We start from the raw sequence: 25,720 nt of genomic DNA, 5'->3' as shown, positions 1-25,720 counted from the left end.
CTGTAATAAAAATACTTTGTTTCTATGTTTTTATTGGTGCACTATAGTTGCACATAATGGTGGGACCTGTCATCACATATCTGTACATGCACACAATATAATGATGTAATTTGGCCAATATCATTCCCCAGTATTTCCCTTTCCCTCCTCTCCTCCCTCCCCTGGTCCCTCTCCCCTACTCAACTGACCTCCCTTTGGTTTTCATGAGACCCCCCACCTTTCTTTTCCTTTTTGCTCCAGCTTCCACATACATATGAGAGAAAACATGCAACCCTTGACCTTATGAATCTGGCTTATTTTGCTTAATGTAATGTTGTCAAGTTCCATCCATCTTCCTGCATATTACCTCATTTTATTCAACTCCACTGTGGGATACCACATTTCCCTATCCATTCATCCACTGATGGACACCTAGGCTGGTTCCATTGTTTAGTTATTGTGAATCATGCTGCTATAAATATGGGCATGTATGTTTTAATCATTCAAATATTTAAATATTTAAATAAAAATTTAAATTTAAGAAATTTAAAACATACTTCTAAATAATCTATGAGTCAAAATGTTAAAAAACAACATGTCCAAAATGAATAGTAAGAACAACAGTTCCACGTTGGGCATTGCAGCTACACGCAGTGGCACATGCCCATAATCCCAGCAGCTCAGGAGGCTGAGGCAGGAGGATCGCAAGTGCAAAGCCAGCCTCAGCAAAAAGTGAGGCACTAAGCAACTCAGTTAGGCCCTGTCTCTTAATAAAATCCAAAATCAGATTGGGGATGTGGCTCAGTGGTCAAGCGCCCCTGAGTTCAATCCCTAGTAACTCACCCCGCCACACACACACAAAAAAACCCAAGTTGGGCACGGAAGTACATGCCTGTAATTCCAGCCAACCTGGAGGCAGAGGTGGGAGGATCACAAGTTTGAGGCCAGTCTCAGAAACCTGGTGAAACTTTGCTCAAATTTTTTAAAAAGGGCTGGAGATATAGTACCTCGGTGATAAGAATAACTATGGATTCAATCCCCAATAGCACCACCAAAATAACAACAACACAAACAACATCAGATTTTGCCAGATATAGCTATACTTAAAGAGGAATTTAAAAAACAATTTTTTTTTGTAGTCGTAGATAGACAGCATGCCTTTATTTTATCAGTTTATTTTGATGTGGTGCTAAGGATCAAACCTAGTGCCTCACACATGCAGGGCAAGCGCTCTGCCACTAAGCTACAGCCCCAGTACTTAATGGGGAATGTAGAGCTTTAAATGCCTATGTAAAATGAAGAAAAGTTTATTAATGAATCACATAGGTGTCTAATTTAAGAAAACAGAAATAAGAGCAAATTAAACCTGAAGTAAGTAGAAAAGAAGAAATAACAAGGAGCAGAAATGGCTGACACAGAAAGGGAAATACTGAGAAGATAACATTGTACCAAGAAACACCTCACTGCAGTTTCAATGTGCATCTTCATGATTCACAGGAAGGGTGTTTCCCACTTGCCTAACAGCCACCTGGAATACCACTTTTGCAAAACTCCATGCAAATCTTTAGCCCAATTTTTAATGGAACAGCATGTTTTTTTATTATTCAATTTGCTTATGGAATCATAAAACTTTTTTTACACATTTTGGAAATCTTTTTAAAAAATGTTTTAGGTATATATGGACACAATACCTTTATTTGTTTATTTTTATGTGGTGCTCAGGATCCAATCCAGTGCCTCACACATGCTAGGCAAGTGATCTACCGCTGAGCCACACCCCCAGCCCCTGGAAATCATTTTTGACTGTATACATTCCAAATATATTCTCTTGACTTCTAAATTATCTACCTTTCTTGTGGAATTCTTTAATGAATATAATTATTCTGAATATCAAATCCGTAAGTAACCTCCTTTGTTTGTATTTGTGGGAGAAAAAGCCTTCTCTGTCTTGAGCTCTGTGGAAATCACACTCTGTATAACCTCATTTAACCTGCTACACTTAAGTACTGAGATGTGTGGTATGCATAAAGATGCATGGCCATGTTTATTCCAACCACTATATAGTATGACACTGGTTACTAAATGACTTCATATCTAGTCAAGTACCAATGGACATTTTGGTTATTTTCAACTAGAATATAAGAAATTTATTCTGTCATCATATATTGCTCCCGATAATTAATTCTGAGCTCTGCTAGGGTAGTGCTATTCAATATAAACACAATGCAATCTTAAATTCCCAAAAAATACTTAAAAAATTATATATATATATATATATATATATATATATATACACACACACACACACACACACACACACACACACACACACTGTTTTATACTATTAGGACATGAAATCCTAAAAGTTACTTCATATATATATGAAGCAGGTAGATTTTTAATATTTTAACCCAATATGTCAATATGTAATAACTATTAAAAACAAAAGCATTTTATTCTTTTTATACTAGATCTTCAAGATCCAGTATTTTATATTTAAAAATCTTAATTTGGGTCAAGCACATTGTAAGGGCTCAGAAACCACGTGTGGTGAAAGGCTCCATGTTTGAACAGCACATCTTGAGAATACATTCCTGAGTGGAAATGGTGAATTATTAGAGGGTGATTTACCATTTTTTATCCCATAGGCAAATTAATAGTCCCAAACTTGCATCTGACAAAATTTTAAGTCTGTTAATGTGGATCTTATGAAATATTTTATTGAACTACTAATTTTCATCTCCTTGATGAATACTGACCATTTTTCCACGTTTTCAATCTGTTCCTCTGTTGATGCTGGTTCCCTGTCTTAGAACCAGTATTCTACTGTGACTTTCATTGATTGGTTCTCTATGATCAATTCATCTTTTTTTTTTTTTTTTTCAATTTGTGGACTCTTAGATACTTTAATGAAAATTTCTTTGTATTGATTTCATCAACCCTGTCCCTTAAGACTGCTTTTTTGTGTAGCCTTAAGAAAATCTGCCTACTCTGAGGTCATGAAGATCTTGTTTTCCCTTAACAATGCCACATAAGCAGTGGTTTCATTCTCTTCCTGCTGCCTGCTGCAAACAAGTTTTCTGGCACCAGGTAGGAAAATTCAAATCTCCTTCTTCACTGATCTGTAAGCCTGCCATTTAACAAATGTCCACACTGGCAGAACTGTGGACTTCCTACTCCGCTCCTACTTTATATATTCAAACATGTCCCCTGCCTTTAGGAGGGATTTCAGTTTTTTTGTCCATCATAGTTCCCTACAAATTTTAGACTCAAGTGTCAGGTTCAAGAAAGAAAAAAAGCAAAACTATTGAAGGGCTGGGGACACAGCTCACTGGCAGGGCACTCACAAGGCCCTGGCTTCCATCCTAGCACTGCTAAAAAACAAAAAATATCTATTGGAACCAGAAGAATGAGAAGTTATACTCCATTTATGTCCGATGTGTCAAAATGAATCCTACTGTCTTGTACAGCAAACTAGAACAAATTAAAAAAAAATCTATTGGAACTTAACTGACTTTCCACCTGGGTACAACTACCTTACCATACTGAATCTTTGAACACATGAACTCTGATGCTCCCTCTCAACATCTTGTCTTATGTCTTTCCATCAAGTGGTTATAAAACATAATGTTCTCCCCCAAGGTCAGGAGCACCTTCTTGAAAATCTGCCCTCTGGTTCACTGGCAGGACAGCCCCCGGAGATATCCAGATCCCTCAATCCTGGTGGTATGATTATGTTACTTTACACTGACAAAAAATAACTTCACAGATGTAATTAAGATCACAAATCTTAACAGGCATCTTATTCTGGATTTTCCAGAGAACTTTTTCAAGTAGCAGACAGGAGAGAAGCAATAGAAGGAAAAATGAGAGATGCCAAGAGATCGGTTTTTGTCCTGCTGCTGGTTTAAAGACTGAGATTGCAATTCTGCCAGGAGTACTGAGGGTCTCATGGAAATGAGAGGCTCCAGAGTCAGGAAAGAAATGCAGGCCCTACACTCAGCCAGAAAGAATTCAACTTTGCTACATTCCAACCTGACATTTTATAAAATTTCCCAAAGGAGAAACTGCAAAGACAGTTTGGAAGTTAGGTAATGGGTATTAGTTGAACATATAGACATTTCTGTAAATATTAGACTTTTTAAAATCATTTTTTCTTCATTTTAATAGCCCTGTCATCCTTCTCATAGATCACATTTTAAGCAGTGACTACTCTCCCAATATCTGAAGAAAAAAAAAAAAAAAACGGCTCGATTCTTGTTGCACTAAATATGATGAGTGAGCTCATAACACAAAAGCTGAAGACAAGAGCACAGGCACAGGGGTGCTAGTCTACAGCCTGTGAGGGCCAGCACAGGCCCAGCTGAGCTCACCAGCTTACCGAGACGTCTGGTCTACACAAGAGTGTGTTTTGTTTTGAATTGTCAAAATTGTGACACTTTCTTATGCTAGCCACAGAAACTGCATCACTGTTTTATACTATTAGGAAATGAAATCCTAAAAGTCACTATTGCTTCCCGCAATGCAGACACTCTCTAGGTTTTCAACATGGAAAGAATATAAAAAAGCCATAAAAGAAAAACATCAGGTCACATTTAGAGGTAAACCAATAGAAATCAGAAATCACTTCTGATTTCTCTGCTTAGACCCCAAAATAAGGAGGGCCTGGAATGAGATATTCTGAATCCTAAAAGAAAACAATTGTCAGCCAAGGATACTATACCCAGCAAAAATCAGTTTCAAATTCAAAAAGGAAATAAAAACATTTCATGACAAGAATAAACTAAAAGAATTCATAAGCACTAAACCAGCACTACAAAGAATACTCAAAGATACACTTCACACAGAGAAACTAAAAACCAATTCCCAAAGCCCACAAACAGAGGAAGTTCAATAGAAGAATAATCCACTAAATGAGAATCAAGACAGGATAAAATTTAGCAGAAAAACAAATGTCAGGGAACCACAAATACATATCCTTACTAATGTTGAGTGGTCTTAACACCTGATGAAAAGACACAGATTAGCAGAATGGCTCAAAAAAAAAAAAAAAAATCCAACCATATGCTGTTTACCAGAGACTTGACTTATAGGCAAAGACACCCACAGGTAAAAGGATGGCAAAAAATATTCTAGGAATATGGTCCAAGAAAACAAGCAGGAGTAGCTATTCTCATATCCTCATGTCTGACAAAGTGGATTTCAAGCAAAAATTAAATCAGTAGAGACAAAGAAAGCCACTACATACTACTAAAGGAGACAATCCAACAAGAAGATATAACCAGAGTAAACATTAATACTCCAAATGTCAATGCACCCAATACATGGAAAAAATACTCAATGATATTAAATCCCACATAGTCCGCAATACAATAATACTGGGGGATTTCAATATACCCTTAACACCAGAGGACAAGTCAATCAAACAAAAAAAACAATAAAGATATCTCCAAACTAAACAACATTATAAATCAAATTGACCTAACAAACATCTACAGAATATTCCATCTCAAAACAGATGGATTTAACTTCTTCCAAACTGTGTATGGAACTTTTTCCCAATATAAATCATATTCTCAGCCACCAAAGCAAATCTTAGCAAATGTAAAAAATTTGATATAACCCAATGTATCATATCATAATGAAATGAAGCCAGAAATCAACAAGAAAAATAACAGAAATGACATAAACACTGTGTCATTTCAATGGAGATTGAAAAATACTCTCTTAAATCAAGAATGGATCATAGAAAAATAGAGAACAGAAATTTAAAAATTCTTAGAAATGAATGAGAACAAAGACACAACATATCAAAATCTCTGGGACCATATGAAAGCAATTCTATGAGGAGAATTCATAGCATTGAGTGCATACGTTGAAAAATTAGAGCTGGGTACAGCAGTGCATGCCTGTAATCCTAGCAGCTCAGGAGGTTGAGGCAAGAGGATTGCAAGTTCAAAGCCAGCCTCAGCAACTCAGTGAGGCCCTAAGAAACTTAGCGAGACCCTGTCTCAAAATAAAAAATAAAAATGGGTGGGGATGTGGCTCAGATAAGGACCCCAGGTTTCAATCCCTGGTACTATAAGGGGCTGGAGGAGAGGGAGAGAGGGAGGGATAGAAGGAGGCAGGGAGGGAGACATCATAAATAAATAAGCTTATGTTCCATCTCAAGGCCTTAGAAAAAGAAGAACTAACGCCCAAACCACTAGAAGACAGGTGATAATTAAGATCATAGTCAAAATCAATAATATTGAGAATAAGAAAACAATTCACAGGATCAATGCAACAAAGAGTTGGTTCTCTGAAAAGATAAATAAGATTGGCAAACTCCTTATCCAAACTAACCAAAAGAAAGAGTGAGAAATAGCAAATCAATGAGATCAGAGGTAAAAAAGGAGACATCACCACAGACTCCTCCAAAATCCAGCGGATTATCAGATCCTATTTTGAAAATTTATACTCCAATAAACTGGAAAATCTGAAAGACACTGACAAATTTCTAGACACAAATAACCTGCTCAAATTGAACTGGGAAGATATAGAAAACCTGAACAGAACAATATTAAGTAATGAAACTGAAACAGCAATTAAAAGCCTTCAAAAAGAGAAATGCCCAGGACCTGACAGATTCTCAGCTGAGTTCTACCAGATCTTCACAGAGGCACTAATACCAGTCTTTCTCAACTATTCCATGACATTGAAAAGGAGGAAACACTCCCAAATACATTTTATGAAGCCAGTATAACCTGATATCAAAACCGGACAGAGATGCATCAAGAAAACTTTAAGAACAATATCCCTAATGAACACAGATGCAAAAATCCTCAATAAAATGTTAGCAAATCACATTCAGAAACACATCAAGTACATAATACACCATGATTAAGTGGGTTTCATTCCAGGCATGCAAGAGTGCTTCAACATACACAATTCAATCAATGTGATTAAGGACAAAAATCACATGATCATCTACATACACACATACATACATACATACAGAAAAGGTCTGTGATAAAATCCAACACCTATTCATGTTAAAAATGCTGGAGAGGGGCTGGGAGCTGTGGCTCAGTGGCAGAGCGCTTGCCTAGCACTTGTGAGGCACTGGGTTTGATTCTTAGCACCACATTAAAAAATAAATAAATAAAATAAAGACATGCTGCCCATCTACAACTACAAAAAAATTTTAAAATACTGGAGAAGCAAGGGATCAAAGGAACAAATCTCAATATTGTCAAGGCCACTTATGACAATCCCAAAGCCAACACGACATCAAATAGAGAAAAATTTAAAAGAATTTCCACTCAATTCAGAAACAAGACAAGGCTGTCCACTCTTACTCAATGTAGTCCTATGAACATGAGCCAGAACAATAGGCAAGAAAAGAAAATCAAAGAGACACAAATAGAAAAGGAAGTTAAACTATGTCTTTGCCACTGATATGATATATATCTAGACGATCCAAAAAACTCTACCAGAAGACTTCCAGAGCTTATAAATGAATTTAGCAAAGTAGCAGGATACAAGATCAATACCCACAAATCAATAGCCTTCCTATACTCTAGCAGTGATTCAGTTGAGGAAGAAATCAGGAAAATCGTCCTTTTCACAATAATCTCAAAAACAAACAAAACCAAAACTTGGAAATTAATCTAACCAAGGAGGTCAAAGACCTCTACAATAAAAATCACACACTGAAGAAATAAAGTGAAGACCTTAGAAGATGAAAAGGCATCCCTTGTTCTTAGAGAGACAGAATCAATATTATCCAATTGGCCATACTACCAAAAAAGCAATATAGAGATTCAATGCAATCTCCATCAAAATACCAATGACATTCTTCACAGAATTAGGAAAAAAAAAACATTGTTAAATTCATTTGGAAGAATAAAAGACCCAGAATAAGCCAGGCATGGTAATACACACCTGTAACCCCAGCACCAGCAGCTTGGGAGGCTAACGCAGGAGGATCATGAGTTCGAAGCCAGCCTCAGCAAAAGCAAGGCACTAAGCAACTCAGTGAGACCCTGCCTCTTAAAAAAAAAAAAATCAGGCTGGGAATATGGCTCAGTGGTCAAATGCCCCTGAATTCAGTTCCTGGCACCCCACCTAAAAAAAAAAAAAAAAGACCCATATTAACCAAAGCAATACTAAACAAGAAAAGTGAAGCAGGAGGCATCACAATAACTGATCTGAAATTTTACTACATGAAGACCAATGGAATAGAATTGAAGACACAGAGACAAACACACAACCTATAGCCCATCTGATATTTTACAAAGGTGCCAAAAGTAGATCTTGGAGAAGAGACAGCCTTTTAACAAATTGCACAGGGGAAACTGGATGGCTGTTTGTAGAAAAATGAAATTTGACTCCTCTTTCTCACCCTTGCACAAAACTCTCAATTCAAAGATTTAAGAAAGAATTAGACCTGAAACCTTAAAGCTGCTAGAAAAAAACACAGGGCCAACACTCCATCATATAGGTGCTGTACAGTCTTCCTTAATAAGACCCCGAAAGCACACACACACAAAAAAATAAAACCAATAATAACAAGTAGGATGCCATCAAACTAAAAAGTTCCTGCCCAGCTATGGAGACAGAGCCTACAGAATTAGAAAATTTTGACCAGCTACTCCTCCAATAAGGAATTAATATCCGGAATTAATATCCAGAAAATACAAAGAACTCAAAAAGAAACAAATAACCTAACTATAAACAGGCAAAAAAAATTAAACAGAAACTTCTCAATAGGAAAAAAAAGAGGCCAATAAATATACAAAAAATGCTCAAAATTTCTAGCAATCAGGCAAAAGCTATATATATATATATATATATATATATATATATATATACACACACACACACACACACACACACACACATACATACACACACACTAAGGTTTGATCCCACTCCAGTTAGAATGGCAATATATAAAAAATATAAACCATAATAAATGCTGGTGAGTTTGTGGGGAGAAAGGAACACTTGTACATTGTTGGTGGGACTACAGACCAGTACAACAGCTCTGGAAAGCAGTATGCAGAGACCTCAAAAACCTAGGGTTGGAATCACCATATGACCCAGTTATATCCCACTCCTTGTTATTTTCCCCAAAGATCTAAAATCGGCATACTGTAGCTACAGAGCCATCTCAATGTTTATAGCAGCTCAATTCACAATAGCTGAATTATGGAATCATCACAGGTTCCTGTCAATAGATGAATGGATTAAGAAGTTGTGGTATGTATGTATGTGTGTGTGTGTATACATACACACACACACACACACACACTCACACATATACAATGCAGTTCTATTCAGCCAATTAAAAAACTAAATTATGGCATTTTAAAAAGAATAAAATTATGACATTTGTTGGTAAATGGATGGATATGGAAAATATGCTAAGTGAAATTAGTCAAACTCAGAAACTCAAAGGTCGAATGTTTTCTCTCATACTCAGAAGCTGAAATAAAATAAAGAAAAGGGGGAGGGAAGGATAAGATAACAGAGCCAGGGGCTGGGGTTGTAGCTCAGTGGTACAGGGCTTGCCTCGAATCTTGTGGGGCACCAGGTTTGATCCTCAGCACCACATAAAAATAAATAAAGGTATTGTGTCCATCTACAAACACACACACACACACACACACACACACACACACACACACACACACATATATATATATATATATATATATATATGTATATGAATGATAATAGAACCAAATACAATAGATGAGCAAGAGGGTGTCTAGTAGAGGAAGGAGAATGGAAGAGGGGAGGATGGAAGAAAAAAGGGGGGAGAAAAAATGGGGATCATGAACTGAAATTGGTTTCCATGCATTTATGAGTTTGGGATGAACCCAACTACTATGTATAACCATAAATCTCTAATAAAAAATTAAAATATCAAAAGTAAAAATTAAAATTAAAAAAATGGCTATTTCATTATTTGGAATTTTTTCCATCCAGTTTTGGAAATTTGCATCTTTTTCTAAAAGTCTGCTGTAATGTAAATGTTCAAATTTGACCCAAACCATCTTTCAAAATAGCTACATGAACATTAATACCATCTCTCATTTTTTCATATGAAGCATCCACTTTCCTCTTCTTTGTCCTAAGTTTTAGTCTCTTCAAAAAACTAAGCCCAGGGATGACTAAACCTCTTTTGTGTGTCTGACACAATTCATTGGATTTTGCTACTTATTTTAAGCAGTGAGTTATTTAAGAATATATCATTGTTTCCAAGTACAGAGGGAATTATCACTTTACCTTCACATTTTTATTATTAACCACTAGCATAATTCCCCTAGTTGAAATTCACATTATAAACCAATACAGGTCAAAGAACCAGAGAAATGCTTAAGAGAACATATACTCTGCTGTTCCCAGGCACAGAGATGTTTCTGGAATTATCCCTGTTTTATTGCCTAATTTGCCCGTATTTAATTAGAGTAAATTAAATCACTGTGAGTGTAGATTTGTTCTATGAATCTGTTTCATATACCTGAAGCTTTTATATTAAGTACACTGATTTTTAAATTCTACTTTCCCGATGAACCTCAGCTCTTATAACATGACACATTTCAGCATTATTAATCCTCTCTGCCTCCAAGCCTTCTTTGTTAAATCTGTTCTGATATCAGTATAATTCTTTTGTTTTGTTTTGTTTGAGAGTGTTAGGATTTCAATTTTTCAAATTTAATTGGGTGAAGAAAGCATACCACTTTATCTTAACTTTTTAAAGTGTGCAGTTCAATAGTGTTAAGTATGCTCAGCTACAGATCTCTTCTACCTAGCAAAATGGAAACCCTCTACCTGTTCCACAGTGTCCCATTTTACCTTTCCCTCAGCTCCCAGTGATCACCTTTCATTTTGGTTCTATAAATTTCCCCACTTGAGAGATTTTGTAAGTGAACCCATGCAGTATTTGTCTTTTTCTGAGAATTTCCCTTACACAAAGTCCATCAAGTTCACCTGTGTAGCGTAAGGCAGGCTTTCCTTCCTGTGTAGGCTGAAGGTTGAATAATACTTTACCTTATTTACATACCACGTTTTGTTTCATCACCCATTGAAGGTCATCTGGATTACTTCCACCTCTTGATTATTGTGAATGCTGCTGCTATAAACAAGGATGTGTAAATTGCTCTTTTAGGTCCTTTCAATTATTTCAGATATATACATAGAATTGGAATGGCTTGATAACATAATATTTCTGCTTGTTAACTTTTTTTTCCTCCATAGCATTTGTTTAATTTTCCACTTTGGGTACACCAATTTACATTCCCATCAACAGTGTATGGGATTCCAGATTCCCCACATTCTTTTAAACACTTAGTTTCAATAATAGACATTTGAATGGACAATATCATGATTTTCACTTGCACAACTGACCTGTATTTGTATACTGCGTGGTAAATTTGAGTATCTTTTCAAAAGCTTATAAACTCTTTTTCTGGGGGGGTGCGGGTGTTGGGGATCAAACCCAAATTTTTCAAGAATGTTTTAGCTATTTGAGGTATTGCTTTGGGTAGTATTGTCACACTAACAACATCGAGTCATTCATGAACATGGGATGCTCTTCCATTTATTTACTTATTTTTGAGACAAGATCTTACTATGCTGTCTAGGCTGTCCTTGAACTTCTGGGCTCCACCAAACCTCGGTCTCCCAAGTAACTAGGATTACAGGTATGCCCCACCATACCCAGCTTATTTTTTTTTTTAATGACTCCTTTAGTAACATATATTTCATTTATGGTACAATTCACTGAAGTGTAAAATTCAGTCATTTTTTAATATTGTTTTGCAACCATTATCAAGCAATTTTAGAATGTTTTCATCATCCCCCAAAGAAACTCAATGTCCATTAGCATCACTTCACACTTCTCCCAACCACCCACCACAGCCCCTAGCTGTTCAACCCAATTTTAGGAAGCTTTTCCCTTTTTTTGGGGTGGGGGGTGGGGGGTGTTGGGGATCAAACCCAGAGCCAAAAGCATGCTAGGCAAGCACTGTACCACTAAGCTACATCTTCAGTAATTTTAAGATAAATGCTCTCATTGCTGAAGCTGGCCTCAAACTTGCAATCCTCCTGTCTCAGCCTACACTGTGCACACAGATCTGGCTGTTCAGGACATCTCATATAAATGGGCTCATACACTACGTGGTCCCTTATGGCTGGCCCCTCTCGCTTACTGCATGTTTTCACGATGTAGCGTCTTTCAGTATCTCATTACTTTTGATTGCCAAATATCCATTACATGGAAGTACCTACCACATTCATCAGTTGTTGAAAATCTGAGTTTTCACTATTTTTTATATGCTACAATGAACATCTGTGGACTTATTCTCCTGATGGGTACTTATACAGAGCAACTTTTCACAGGCTTATTGGCCTTACGTATATCTTCTTTGGAGAAATGTCTATTTAAGTTCTTTGTCCATTTTTAAAGTGAGTTATCTTATTGCGTTGTCCTGATATATTCCAAATACAAGTCTTTTTTTTTTTTTTGTAACGGGACTGAACCCAGGGCCTTGTGCATGCAAGGCAAGCACTCTACCAACTGAGCTATATCCTCAGTCCAAATTCAAGTCCTTTACCAGATGTATATTTGCAAGTATTTTATCCTAATGTGTTTTTTAAATATCTCGTTTTTTAGAATAGTTCTGGGTTCACAGCAAAGCTGAACACAAAGCAGAGGATTCTCATCTAGCCCCTGCAGCCACACAAGCACCTCCTCCCCCAGCAGTAACCTGCGGTGCCAGAATGACGGTTACAGTGATGAACCTACTGACAGGCTACCACTCCTGCAGTCCTCAGCTCACACTGGGGTTCACGCTTGGTGGTACACACTCTGGGCTTTGACAGCTGTGACACGTACACACCACTGCAGCTTCACAGAGAATACTTCCACTGCCCTAAAAATCCTCTCTGCTCTACCTATTCATCCCACTCCCCACAATCCCTGATCTTTTTAGTGTCTTCATACTTTTGGGGAATGCCATACTTCTGGAAACATAGAGTAGGTATGTAGCATTTCTCAACTGTTTTTCTTAACTCCGTGATGAATGTAAGGCTCATCTGTATCTTTTCACAGCTTGATCTGCATTTGGTTGTCACTATTCTGGTTTCCGGCTGTCCTAACAGATATCTCACTGCTGTTTTGATTTATGACTCCCTAATGACATAAGACATATTCTTATTTGCCATATGTTTAGCATCTTTTGACCATTTTTAAATTAGGTCGGTTGTTTTTGCATAGTCTTTGTATAGATGCATATTTTTGCTATTTTCTCTCAGTCTTTGGCTTGTCTTCTCAATTTCTTTACAGTGCCTTATGTACATTTTTAAGTTTGATGAAGACCAGCTTATCAATCATCTTTTTCATAGATGATGCTTTGATTTGTACAGAAAGTCACGTGAAGTCCAAGGTCTTTTATAGTCTAAGGACTTTTATAGTTCTGTATTTTACATTTAAGTCTACGATCCCCTTGTGTTAATTGTTGCAAATGGTGTGTCTCATCTTGATTGCATGTGGAAGTCCAGTTGTTCCAGCTCCATTTTTTGAGGATACTATCTTTTCTTCACTGTATTGCCTTTATCAAAGATTAGTCAAGGGGCCGGGAAGTGTGGCTCAGTTCGGCAGAGCCAAAGCTTAGCAGGTGAAGGGCTGGCCTTGATCCCCAGCACCACAAAAACAATATGACAACAACATCAAAGAAGAATTCCATAATTCTTGCTCTAATGCTTAAATATGTAGTTTGTTTTGAATTTATTTTTATATGATGTGAGTTGGGTCCAAGTTCTTCTTTTTGTACATGGACCTCCAATTGACTTCAGCACCACTTAATGAATCAACTACTCTTTCCCCACCAAATGTAATAGACACTTTACCAATCAGTTGAGAACAGACATATACTTTATTTTAAACCCTCAATTTTATTCCATTGATCTACAGGTTCATTTTTATGCTAGTGCCACTGTCTTGGTCACTGTAGCTTTTTAGTAAGTTTTGAAATCAGAAAGTGTGAGTCCTTCACCTTTGCTTTTTTTGAAGGGATTTTCTGTGTCCCTCAATGTTCCATATGAACTTTAGATTGTCAGTTGCTGCAAAGCAACATTCTGCTCTTTTGGTCTTTTTGGCATGGCACATTTAAACAACTGGTTGTACTTAACAAACTGCTACAATCTATTCACTGAAGCTAGTTTAAATATAAAGTTTAAATACACCACCTTGTTTTTGCACTCTAGGCCCGACTGGCCCACCCTTCTTGCCTTTTCTTTTTGTTCTTTCTTCTATTTTCTCCCAGGGCTGGGCATGAACCCGGCCTTGCTCAAGCCAGAGTGCTCAGCCCTCTCTGCTGCCTTGTTCGTCCCGCGTGCTGCCTCTCTAATTTAAAGGTTATGTCCTCCATGGTTTTTTGTTTGTTTTAAAAATATATTTTAGCTGTAGATGTACACAATGTCTTTATTTTATTCACTTATTTATTTTTATGTGTGCCGGGGATCGAATGCAGGGCCTTACATGTGTGAGGCAAGTGCTCTACCCCTGAACTACAACCCCAGCCCCATGTCCGCCATGTTTATAAATGAGTGTGCTTCAAACTGAAGCATGAACTTTATTAACTTTAAAAATAACCAGTGCTCTTTTCCAGATGTAAAACTACCCATAGATACTAGATTCACTTACTGCTTTCTCTCAGTATGCTATTAAATCTGTGAGACAAAACTACTATCTTACGCATTAACAATTCATTTAGGCTTACTTACATTTATCACTTGTTTTGTTCTGCTGTCCTTTCTGAATCACTGGCAGCTGGAATAATGTGTTGCTGGTTTTTTTTCTTTTTTTTTTTTTTTTAAGTATTGGGGATTGAACCCAGGGACCTGCACATACTAGGCAGGCTCTTTAACACTGAGCTGCATCCCCAGGCCCTTTTTATTTTTTATTTATTTAAAAAATATTCTTTAGTTGTTCATTGGGCCTTTATTCCGCTTATTTATATATGGTGCTGAGAATCAAACCCAGTGCCTCACACGTGCTAGGCAAGCGTCCTACCACCGAGCCAAACCCCAGCCCCTTTATTTTGAGACAGAGTCTTACTGAGTTGCCAAGGTAAGCCTTAAACTTGTGATCCTCTTGCCTCAGCCTCCCCAGTTGCTGGAATCACAGGCATGTGCCACTGTGTCTGGTGATTGTGCTACCTTCTGTACTTTGTTTAATGAGACGCTGCTGGTGAAAAATTTTTTATTGTGCCTTCTTGCTTAAAAGATATTTTGCAAGGAATACAATTATAGCTAGAGTTATTTGCCCTGGGCACAGTAAGGTTATAATTCCATTGTGTTTGCCTCATCTATTACTGTTGAGAAGTCAGAGGGCAGGCTGGGGATACAGCTCGGTTGATAGAGTGCTTGCCTCAGATGCATAAGGCCTTGGATTCAATCCCCAGCACCACCAAAAAGAAGAAAAAAAAGAAGTCAGGGGTCCACCGTCTGGTGACTCTTCTTTCCTTGAAAGTGATCTGTTTTTTTTCCCCCGGGGAGGGCTTCAGAGTACTTGTAGTACTCTCCTCAGTTCTGAACAGGCCCTATTTGTCACCTCTTAAAATACCAACTCTGCCCCATTCTCCTTCTTCCCTCCTTCTGAAGCTCTTAACTATGTGTGCATTCTAGACCTTTTCTCTCACTCACCATTTCAAGTTCATTTTTTGCTTACCTTTTCAAATATAAAAGGTTTTTATAATAAAACCTACTCGATGTTCCCTTATACAAGTGATCTGAAACTTACCAAACAACTGCCAAGACTGTGTAGATACTTCTGTACTGTCTTTTCATATATTCTCCTTGTCCTTCTTTGCTCTCTTTCTACTTCCAGAAATTCTATGGCTATTCTTGGAATTTTTTCTTCTCTGCACATTCCTGTTTCCTTCAATACGGTAAACATGGTACTCCTATATTTTGTTTAGTAATTCACTATCTCACTTATGTTAACGTCTGATTCTGCTAGCTGTTGTTTTTGCTCATTTTCACATGTGGTATGTCACTCCTTGTTTTTTAACTTTGTGAGCTGTCACTTTCTTTATAAAATAACTTGAGTAAATACCTCCTAGTCTAAGATGAAGGTGAATGTTTTCAAAACAGATCTACGTTTGCATATGGTAGGTGTCTAAGGAACTTAGAGGCTACAATCACTGTAACTTTACTGCAGTCACCCAGGCAGTGTGCATTCTGGTTGTATGATGAGTTTCTAATTCAATTATTTTCCTCCCTGTTCTGCTCAGCACAATCAAGGAAATATCCTTTAAAGTTCCCTGGGAGAACCAGTGGAAATGCACATGAACTTCTCCTTCTCTGGCAGTGTGTTCCTTTGGGCACTAATTTAAACCAAGGCTCCCGTTGGAATCCCTGACCTTGGGCACTTCTGCAAAGCTACTAAGCTCAAGTCCCACAGTGGCTTTCACGGCAGAACTGGTTTGAGTATTCTACTGCTTTAATAATACCTTACCTTGCAGATCCTTGGAGATTCTAAGTAGATGCTTCTGTTAGATGGCCATTTTAGTTGTCTTAGGCAGTAAGGGACATGTCAGAAACAGCCTATACCCAGTCTTTGGTCTAGTTCAACACAGCTCTGGACACGTGACAGCTGCCCATCAGTCTGGCTTTCTTTGATTCCTGTCCAATTCAGCCCACCCAGTTTCTGACGCACCTGATTATCTTCTCCTCCGGGAGCCGGCTTGAGGCTTCCATAACACACTTCCCTGTACACCCCGATCAGGGCTCAGACCCAGGAGGGTTCTCCACATCCTCTGCCACCAGTGTACCTTCAGCTACCAACATCTATCCCCTCGATGGCTAGCTTCCTGAGAACCTCCCACCAGGATTTCTTCTGGCTACTAATTCCCCATGCAATCCATTCACTGGTCCAGCAACCCAGAGGTCTGCTAAAAACAAAAACTGGATCACAAACCACTGCCTCGTGAAAAACCCTGCCTTGAACTTGAGATAAATTCCACACTGTTTAGCACAGCCCATCCTACCTAGTGTGATATACCTCCTACCAATAGAGCCACAATCACCTTTTGTATCAACTATAGACAACTGACTTCTCGGTTTCTAAAGTCGCCCGATCCTCCCCAGTGGGGACCAGGACACTTACTGCACCCTCTTCCTGGAAAACTGTTCCCCACCGACCATAGTCAATCCTTCTCACACCTCAGGTGCACCCTCATGTGACTCTCAAGATTCCCTGACTACCAGGAATCTACTGGTTTTTCCTTTAGAAAATGCATCATGATTTGTGAGCTTATTTTACTGTCCACTCCCCAATTATCGGCAAGTTCTAGGTGTGTAGAGAGACTATTTGTTTCCTTTCACTCAGTCCCCCAGCACCACACTGCCTGTGGAACACGGTAGGTCTTCAGTCGATGTGGACGTTAAATGGCCTCCCTTCTAAAGAGACTCACTGGGAAAGTGAAAGTCTGATCAGAAGTTACATGTTCAGCACAGAATCAGAACCAAGGAGAGTGAGTTAAATGATTGAAATGCAGGTAAGAATCAGGTCAAGATGAGATACATCTGCGAACATACCCATGAGGCTTAAAGCTATATAGTTAAGATTACTTTCCCCTGGTCATTTAATGGACAAGGTCAGCAACTGCCTCAGTATCACCTAATGCTTAACTTTACCATCTACTCCTCAGTTAAAAGACATAGATAACTGCCTATGAGTGCCATGTTTCTCAACTTGGCTTGCAAGATTGCTAATGGAATTCTGAAAATATTTTCCCATAGAACCACTAGTATGCAGTAGGTTCCTTTGATTAGTGCATAATGTTTCACCCATAATTCATCTGTCACTTTAACAAATAAGAATTGAACAGTATTTGTGCCAGAAACTGTTTTAGCCCTAGAGATATTAATTAGTAAACAAAATAAACTAAAAAACCTAGCCTCGTGGATCTTATAGTCATGTGCTCAAACAGAAAAGCAGAAACAAACCAGGATGGTACACAGGAACTCAAGTTAGGATGAAAAGCCAGGCAATGCAGGGAAGGGAGGAATAGAGGGAGCCCATTTTTAACCTATTATTTAGCAGAATTTATTACATCTCTGCTCCAAAAGGGATTTGAGATAGACCTTACCCCTAGAACCTAAGTCTCATGAATCAAATAGTGATATGTACACAGGCAAGACCTTCAACCCTGAACTTCACGAAGCACAGGCAGAGACTGTTGAGGCTCTAAGTCACTTGACATATTCAGCTTGAGAGAGGTTGTTCAAAAGGGCTGGGGCTGGAGAAGAGGCGGGAAACGGGGGGCCCCCTGACCTGAAGCCCAGGGACAGCAGGCCAGTCCACGCCACCACGGCCCGCTCTCCTTGGACAACCACAACTGTTACCATAATCACTTTCCTAGTAGGACGTGCTGCTCAACTTTCCCTCCTTCTTCTATCCCCACAACAAATACTTAGCCATGGGGCTTTTTTGATAGCTTTAAGGGCAAAAGGTGATCCTATTTTTTTTTTTTTTTTTTAAATATTTATTTATTTATTTTAGTTTTCGGCAGGCACAACATCTTTGTTTGTATGTGGTGCTGAGGATCGAACCCGGGCCGCACGCACGCCAGGCGAGCGCGCTACCGCTTGAGCCACATCCCCAGCCCCATGGTGATCCTATTTTTATTCCTACCTGTACCACTGGAAGAAACAGCTGTGCCTAGTGAACTGCTCTGGCTCACTCTTATAATTTACCTTAACACCTACATGGAGGCCGGGACTGGGGTGAAGGGCAAGACAAAAACTGGAACAAGGCTTCAAGTTGTGTCCCTAGCAGCATGGGATGGACAGGACAAAGAGGCCGCTGTCCAGCTCAGTCCTCCACAGCTGGTCCACACCGTCTCCACTAGCTCAGTGCGCGTACCTTAGGGTAGGCAGAGGAAGTCGAGCCTGAACACAGCCCTCCCGTGACTGCCAGCTCTCATGGCGGGCGGGCAGGGAGGGAGGAGCAAGCAAGCTCAACCTTCCTTACTGGGGCTCAGTGGTCTAGCGCTTGCCTAGCACAGGTGAGGCCCTGGACTTGATCCCAGACAAGGGGGAAAAAGACCTGGCATAATAACTTCAGTTTTTAATTCCTTCAAATGAGAAGGAGCCTTCTTATTATTTTCACCTGAAAAAAGCAAGGGTTTTAAGTCAGTGAGTGCTGATACTTTTTGTAAGTACAGTATTCATTACACTGTCATTTTAAAGTATTCGTCAGATTATGACTACCAAATATATATCCAGGAATTTTTCAAATACAATATAATTTATTTACATTCAAAATTTCATAAAATAAACCTCAATTTTAAGAAAACACAGGCAGCAACACACAATCAAGACAAACTACCAACAGAAGGACACTGGCCGGAAGTCATTACCTGTGTGACGGCGGGTGTGTTTCCACCTTGCTCCGTCCACAGGTCCTGCTCATAATGGTACAAGCCATCATTGATCACTTTGGCAAGCTCCGAGGTGATGCTCGCCCGAGCCGAGGCGCTGCCTGTTCGATCTCCTCCAGGATGTTTTCTCATGTGAGGTGGCGTCTGAGTTACAATCAAAATCTTATTCAAATCTTGGTCGTCAATTTCATAATCTGAATCATTATCAGACCAATCAGTAATTGTGTTTTTTCGTTCTTCTATTTGTTCCATTTCCTCATCAAATAAGAAATCCAGTTCTTCTGCTTCTGGAAGATACAGTCGATCTGATGCCTCCTCAGGTACAGGTGTTGATTCCTGAAGGAAGAAATTGGTATTTAATATAAAAATTGCCCCATCAACTTTGAAAATAAACACCGTCTGGTAGTGGTATAAGAAAAATCAATGCTGGGGGGAACGGCTGTTTGGTTAGCATTGTAGTTGGCCCACAACAAACATTTAATATGCACAAGCTTTCTCTACAGCCATACAACCAGGAGCTGTCTTCAGGTCTCTTACTTACACACACACACACACACACACCCCATATAAAATAGAGATGCATTAAGAAATTCAGCATCTTTAATTACATATATGTACATATCACCTGCGTTATATATGTATGACTTTTTGCAATCAAACTGGGCATGAGGTATGAAAGGCAGTTGGAGAATTAACAAGAGAATGAGGGAGTCTATAAACTCAAACCTTAAGAATTAATTAAAAATACTGAATTTCCAATTTCAAAAGATTTCACTGGGGCTGGGTTGTGGCTCAGTGGCAGAGTTCTCGACTGGCACATGTGAGGCACTGGGTTCAATCCTCAGTACCGCATAAAATGAATAAATAAAATATATGTACTGTGCCCATCTACAACTAAACAAACATTTTAAAAAAGATTTAACTGGAAGATAATCTTCCTATATTACATTTCTATATAAAAGACTCTTAAACCTCAACACAAACATAAAATCAGATTTCACTTTATGACAGCCAATTAAATTAAAAGAAATCAGAATGAAGTTAAGTTTTTCAATGACCCATATGCGGAAGCCCAAGGCATACCTTTGTGTAGAAAGCACTGTGACCCACGAATTGACCTTACTGTGCTTCACGTTTGTGAGGAGGAACTGGTAAGCCACAAGACCTCGCTCCATCCACAGAACCTGTAGCACTACCCGCCCACCCGCCAGTGTAGGTCAGAGCATTCAATTTCACACTTACTGCTTAACTGACCAGAATCTACAAGCTGAGTTGAACATGCAGGAAAAATAGGCTTATTCCTTAAATGACCCCAAATTGTAGACAAGATAGCATGATGGCTAATGTGCATGCTTTAGAGTTGGACGGCTTGGGTTTAAATCCCTCTTAAGTTATCATCGGCTCTGTCATTACCAGGGTCATTTAATCCTCAGGTACTCTGCATGCATCTGAGAAGAACCACAGGCATGCCGAGTGTGTGCACATGCATGTGTGTGTTCTTAGGATTTACTACATGTAAAACGTAACCACATTATAGAACTATGTCAGATTCATAGGAAATAGTTGATATTTTACTTCTACAAAAATGCCAAGTTTATATGGTTCAAAAGATTTTAACAAATATGAATGAACTAAGTATGCTAGTTTTATCTACCAAAGAACTAGAAGATAAATCATTCTTCTGCACATTGAATTAATATTGGGGGTGAAATGTTATTAAAAATTCTGTTTTCATTAAAAAAAAAATCAAGCTTGTATCCTGAATTACTAGTTTAGCAGCTAAATTGTAAAAGAAAATAAGCCAGTATTATTTTGGCACTGTAAGTAAAAAGCAATTGTTAAAGGCCAAGTAAAACTTAAAACCAAAGAGAACACAAAGTTGAGTAAAAGAAGGATCAAACACCCATTTAGACTTCAGCTGGTCTTAGAAGCTCCTTTACATGACAGTGACATTTACCAGGGAGAAAACAAAGGCCCAGAGATGTGAAATTAAGCCCAGGACAGGACTAGTCCACGGCCTTCTGAACCTTCTTCACCTCACAAGGATGATGCCAAGTTTCTTCCTTGATCCCTCAGTCCCCTTGCAGGGCACTGCAAATTCAAGGCCACCCTGAGCAATTTAGTGAGATGCTCTATCAAATAAATAAATAAATAAATAAAATGGCTGGGGATGTGGCTCAGTGATAAAGTGCTTGCTCTGCACACACAGGGCCCTGGGTTCAATACACAATATTGCCACCCTCCTGACTTAGCCTGCAACGTAGCTGGATTACAGATATGTTCCACCACCTGTCTCCTTTGTGATTTAGATCAAATCAACTCTATCACATATTAACTCATGTACTCATGTATCTACCACCAGTCAGAAACAGGGCCTGAGCAGCCCAAGAATCTTCTTGGGGATTGAGCCTAGGGGCATTTTACCACTGAGCTACATCTCCAGCCCTTTTCATTTTTCAAGATAGGGCTTCACTAAGTTTCTTAGGGCTTTGCTAAAATGCTGAGGCTGGCCTCTCAAACTTGCGATCCTCCTGCCTCAGCCTTCTGAGTGACTGGGCACCACTGTGCCCAGCACAAGAATGTTTTCTATGGCCCTTTTCTATTTCAACATCCATCTGAGTTCCTCATGTATCCCCAATAAATCAACCCTCATCTTTTCCTTCTGTACATTAAATCACCCAAAAATGTTTATACCTGATATGGGTCCTAAGAAACTTCTAAGTAATTACCAAGGGTATATCTTCAAAATTGGGGTTTCAACTTGATTTTTAAATCATGTTCAAGAATAAAAGATGAGGGACTGGGGGGTAGCTCAATGGTAGAGCATGTGTCCAGCATGTGCAAAAGTCCCTAGGTTTGACCCCCAAAATTCCTTAAAAATCTAGACAACTTACTTTGCACATAGAGTAACTCATAAATTTCTTCTAAAAGCCAACAATTCCAGATTTGACATTTTTGAACTTTCCCAATTTTACACACGTACCTGACAACAGAAAATTCCCGAAAGGTGTCGCCCTTCACCCTCTGCATCAACTTACCTTTAATTTCACTGGGCGATGCCTCTTTTTCACCTCCACCCAAGGCTCTGAGTCCAAGTCGGGCAAGCTGGTAGACAGACCTTTAGACATTGCTTGAAGGTGACTTGTTTCAGTGTGTTTCTTTGGATTCAGTGGACTTCCAATTCTTGGAGAATTTGGGGCAGACTCTAAAATTTTAAATTAGTTCTACAGTTAATGGTTTTTCTTACTTATAAAATACTTTTCATTTTTTTCCTTACGTTGGTTTGATAAATCAATCTCAATCTGTGAAATTAAGCTAAAATCTTCCCAGTATCTTTCAAACATGGAGTGATTATAATATTTACCCAAGGACTGAGGATGCAGCTCACTGGCAGACTCCCTGCCTAGCATGGCCACGCCCTGGGTCAGTCTTTGCCAACACACACATGCACACAAATATATTCAAAAGTGAAGCCACTGAAATAATGCCACCAACCCCTGCGTAGAGCACACGTCCACTCTAACTTCTCAAGAATCTGTGAGCCACTTACAACAGAAAGTCTATTTGGCAATCCAGTTGTGAAATTTGGACTAAAAAATATAAATTATAATTGTGGAATCTCAATGTTATTAAGCCACAGTCTAAATGCATATTTTATCCAAGGTGTTTAGGTAGGACCTAAGCCAGAGCAGCCACTCCCCCTCTTCTTCACCATTCCCTTGGCTTATCCATGTTCCCTTCCCCACACCAGGGTCCTGCTGCCTACCCTAGCTCAAACTGAATACTGCAAAACGGAGAAACAGTGGAACCACATTGAAGTGCACAGTTCTAAGATGTTTAAAACACTTAAAAACTCTCCATTTGTGTACAATGAATTAAAGGGTATTCTGCTCTCATGTATAACTGATTTGAACAAATAAAAAAATATTTAAAAATATTTTTGAAAAAAGAAAATACTTAAAAACAGAGACTTTAATTGGATGTATGGCATGACTGTAATTCCAGCAGCTTGGGAGGCCAAGGCAAGATTGCAAAATTCAAAGCCAGCCTCAGCAATTTAGTGAGGCCCTAAAATAAAGAGCAAGTAGGTGGGCTAGGGATATGGCTCAGTGGCTAATACCCCTGGTTCAATCTCTGGTACCAAAACAAAATAAAACAACACTGAGAGAATTCAAAGGCCTTTTTTTTTTTTTTTTTTTTTTAACCTCCACACTATCACTTCTGCTAACTTATTTTAATATATCCTCTATTATAAGTTAAATTCAACTTTTTTTACTTATTTTGTTTTGATGCTGAGATAAAACCCCGGGATGCTTTATCACCGAGTTATATCTCCAGCCCTTTTTAAAATTTATTTGGAGACAGGGTCTTGCTAGGTTGCCCAAGCTGACCTCCAACTTGTGACCCTCCTGCCTCAGTCTCATAAGTATCTGGGATGACAGGCATGTGCCATCAGAACTGACCAAATTGTTTAATATTAATAAGTACTTTTTCAAAAAAGAAAGAATATTTAAATGTTTTAAGTTATATTTTCATACCTAGGTCAGAAGATGCAATGTGGACTCACTTTGAACAAGGATTTTTAAAGTGTGTTTTAAGTTATATTTTTATCCTGTATCAAAAGATGCACCATGGACTTGCTTTAGACAGCGTGTTTTAAAAAACACATGCCTTTGGGGCTGGGGTTGTGGCTCAGTGGTACAGCACTTGCCTAGCATGTGTGAGGCCCTGGGTTAGATCCTCAGCACCACGTAAAAATTAATAAAATAAAGGTACAACTAAAAAATAAATATTTTTTAAAAACACATTCAGCAATATGTAAAACTAAGTATACACAAAATTTATTTTAGAGTGTTTGCTGGAGCATCACTATTTACCCATCCAAGTCAGATTACTGAAAACGCCACAATGCTAAAATGTTACTTGCAGAAAGCTGAAACTAACACCAACAATCCTTTTATTCACTAAATTCAAGGCACATGACAGGACCCAGTGTGAGACTGTTCCAGGTTTTACTTCAATCTCTATGGCAGAAATCAGACGACCTTGGGCTCTTCCCCATGGACCAGTGGTATTGTGTTTTATAGAAGTTCTCCAACTCCTCCTGTTCAATACGATAGGCATTAGCTCTATGCAGCCACTGAGTACCTGAAATGTGCTCGGACCAGTGTAGCACACATACCAGGAAAGACCTGTTACCCCCCATGAACAAACAGAGCCAAAGTCCTTATTGGCCGTATGCTGTAATATTTGAACATGTTGCTAAATTAAAATCTCTATAAAAATATTATTAAAATTAACTGTCTTAAAAACTTAATTTTAATAAAATTGTCTTATGCTTTTAAGGCTACTAAAATTTTTGGCATTACATGTATGGTTCACATATTTCTTGGACAAGGCTGCTCTACATTTTTTTTTAATGGTACACCTTTGCCAATTCATTCACAAAAGTAGTACAAGTGAAACATGGGGAGATTGTCACGCTGAGAGTGCTGGTGGAATGGGAAAAACATTTCCAGGGAATTCTCTAATATCATCAGTTTTCTATGTTCACACAGTGAATAAAGCTTTAAAACTAAAAAACCTCTATCCCACTGACAATATTTGGGGACTGACTCAGTTGCTTATACAACTATTGTTGAGAATTAACTAAATTAGTATAAACAACAGCACCTGGCACAGGGCAGGGAAATCACTAGCTACTATTTTTTGTGTAGAAATTTACTCTTTTAATACCAGCCTAACAGCTTGTTAAATAATCATCTCTAAATGTTCTTTAAGCTTGAAAGTCTTAGTGAGACTTCACAGGTTTCATGTTATGACACTTATGGCATACATACGCCCTGCATGGTTTTTTGCACCCAAATTTTCTTCTACAATGAAGTTTTCAAACTATACATCAGTTAAAGTCAAAGATAGTTGCAAACACCTCATCTTCCAAGAGGAAATGAACTTAAAAATGATTTGGATTATCTGACATTAAAATTTTTATAGACAAAAATTATTTAGACACTTTTAAGGAAATCCCAGTTTGTTACTGAAAAACCAGGAGATCATCTCACACATTTTTTTTAAAAAAAAGAAAAAAAAAAAAGCCCAAGATGTCCAGGTCTCTGACCTCTTTGTGGACGGGCACGTTCTTTAAGGGTGGATGGTGCGGCAGCACATCCAGAGCAGAGCAGGACACACTGCAAAAGCAGCTGCTTCATTCCCACAATCCACCCCGTGGGGGGCACCGAGGTCTTCTGCTCAGTGCAAACGTCAACCCATGGTACACAAGGCCACCTCCACAGAGGGAA

General features: G+C 38.6%; 1 protein-coding gene across 6 annotated transcripts in view; it reads right to left on the bottom strand.

Annotated features, from left to right (window-relative positions):
* Larp1b (La ribonucleoprotein 1B) overlaps positions 1-25,720 on the bottom strand; it is a 91,803-nt gene that overhangs the window by 39,434 nt on the left and 26,649 nt on the right. For all 6 annotated transcript variants that reach the window (XM_048812046.1, XM_048812049.1, XM_048812048.1 and 3 more), the window contains 2 exons: positions 22,460-22,626; positions 19,401-19,757 (listed from right to left, as the gene is read on the bottom strand). In XM_048812046.1, the coding sequence (XP_048668003.1) occupies positions 19,401-19,757; positions 22,460-22,626 (524 nt within the window). The remainder of the gene's footprint in view (positions 1-19,400; positions 19,758-22,459; positions 22,627-25,720) is intronic.

The sequence above is a fragment of the Marmota marmota genome, unplaced genomic scaffold (assembly GCF_001458135.2).
Source record: "Marmota marmota marmota unplaced genomic scaffold, marMar, whole genome shotgun sequence".
In the NCBI taxonomy this organism is placed as follows: Eukaryota; Metazoa; Chordata; class Mammalia; order Rodentia; family Sciuridae; genus Marmota; species Marmota marmota.
Note: the sequence above shows the minus strand (reverse complement) of the source record. Positions and strands in the feature narration are given on the sequence as shown.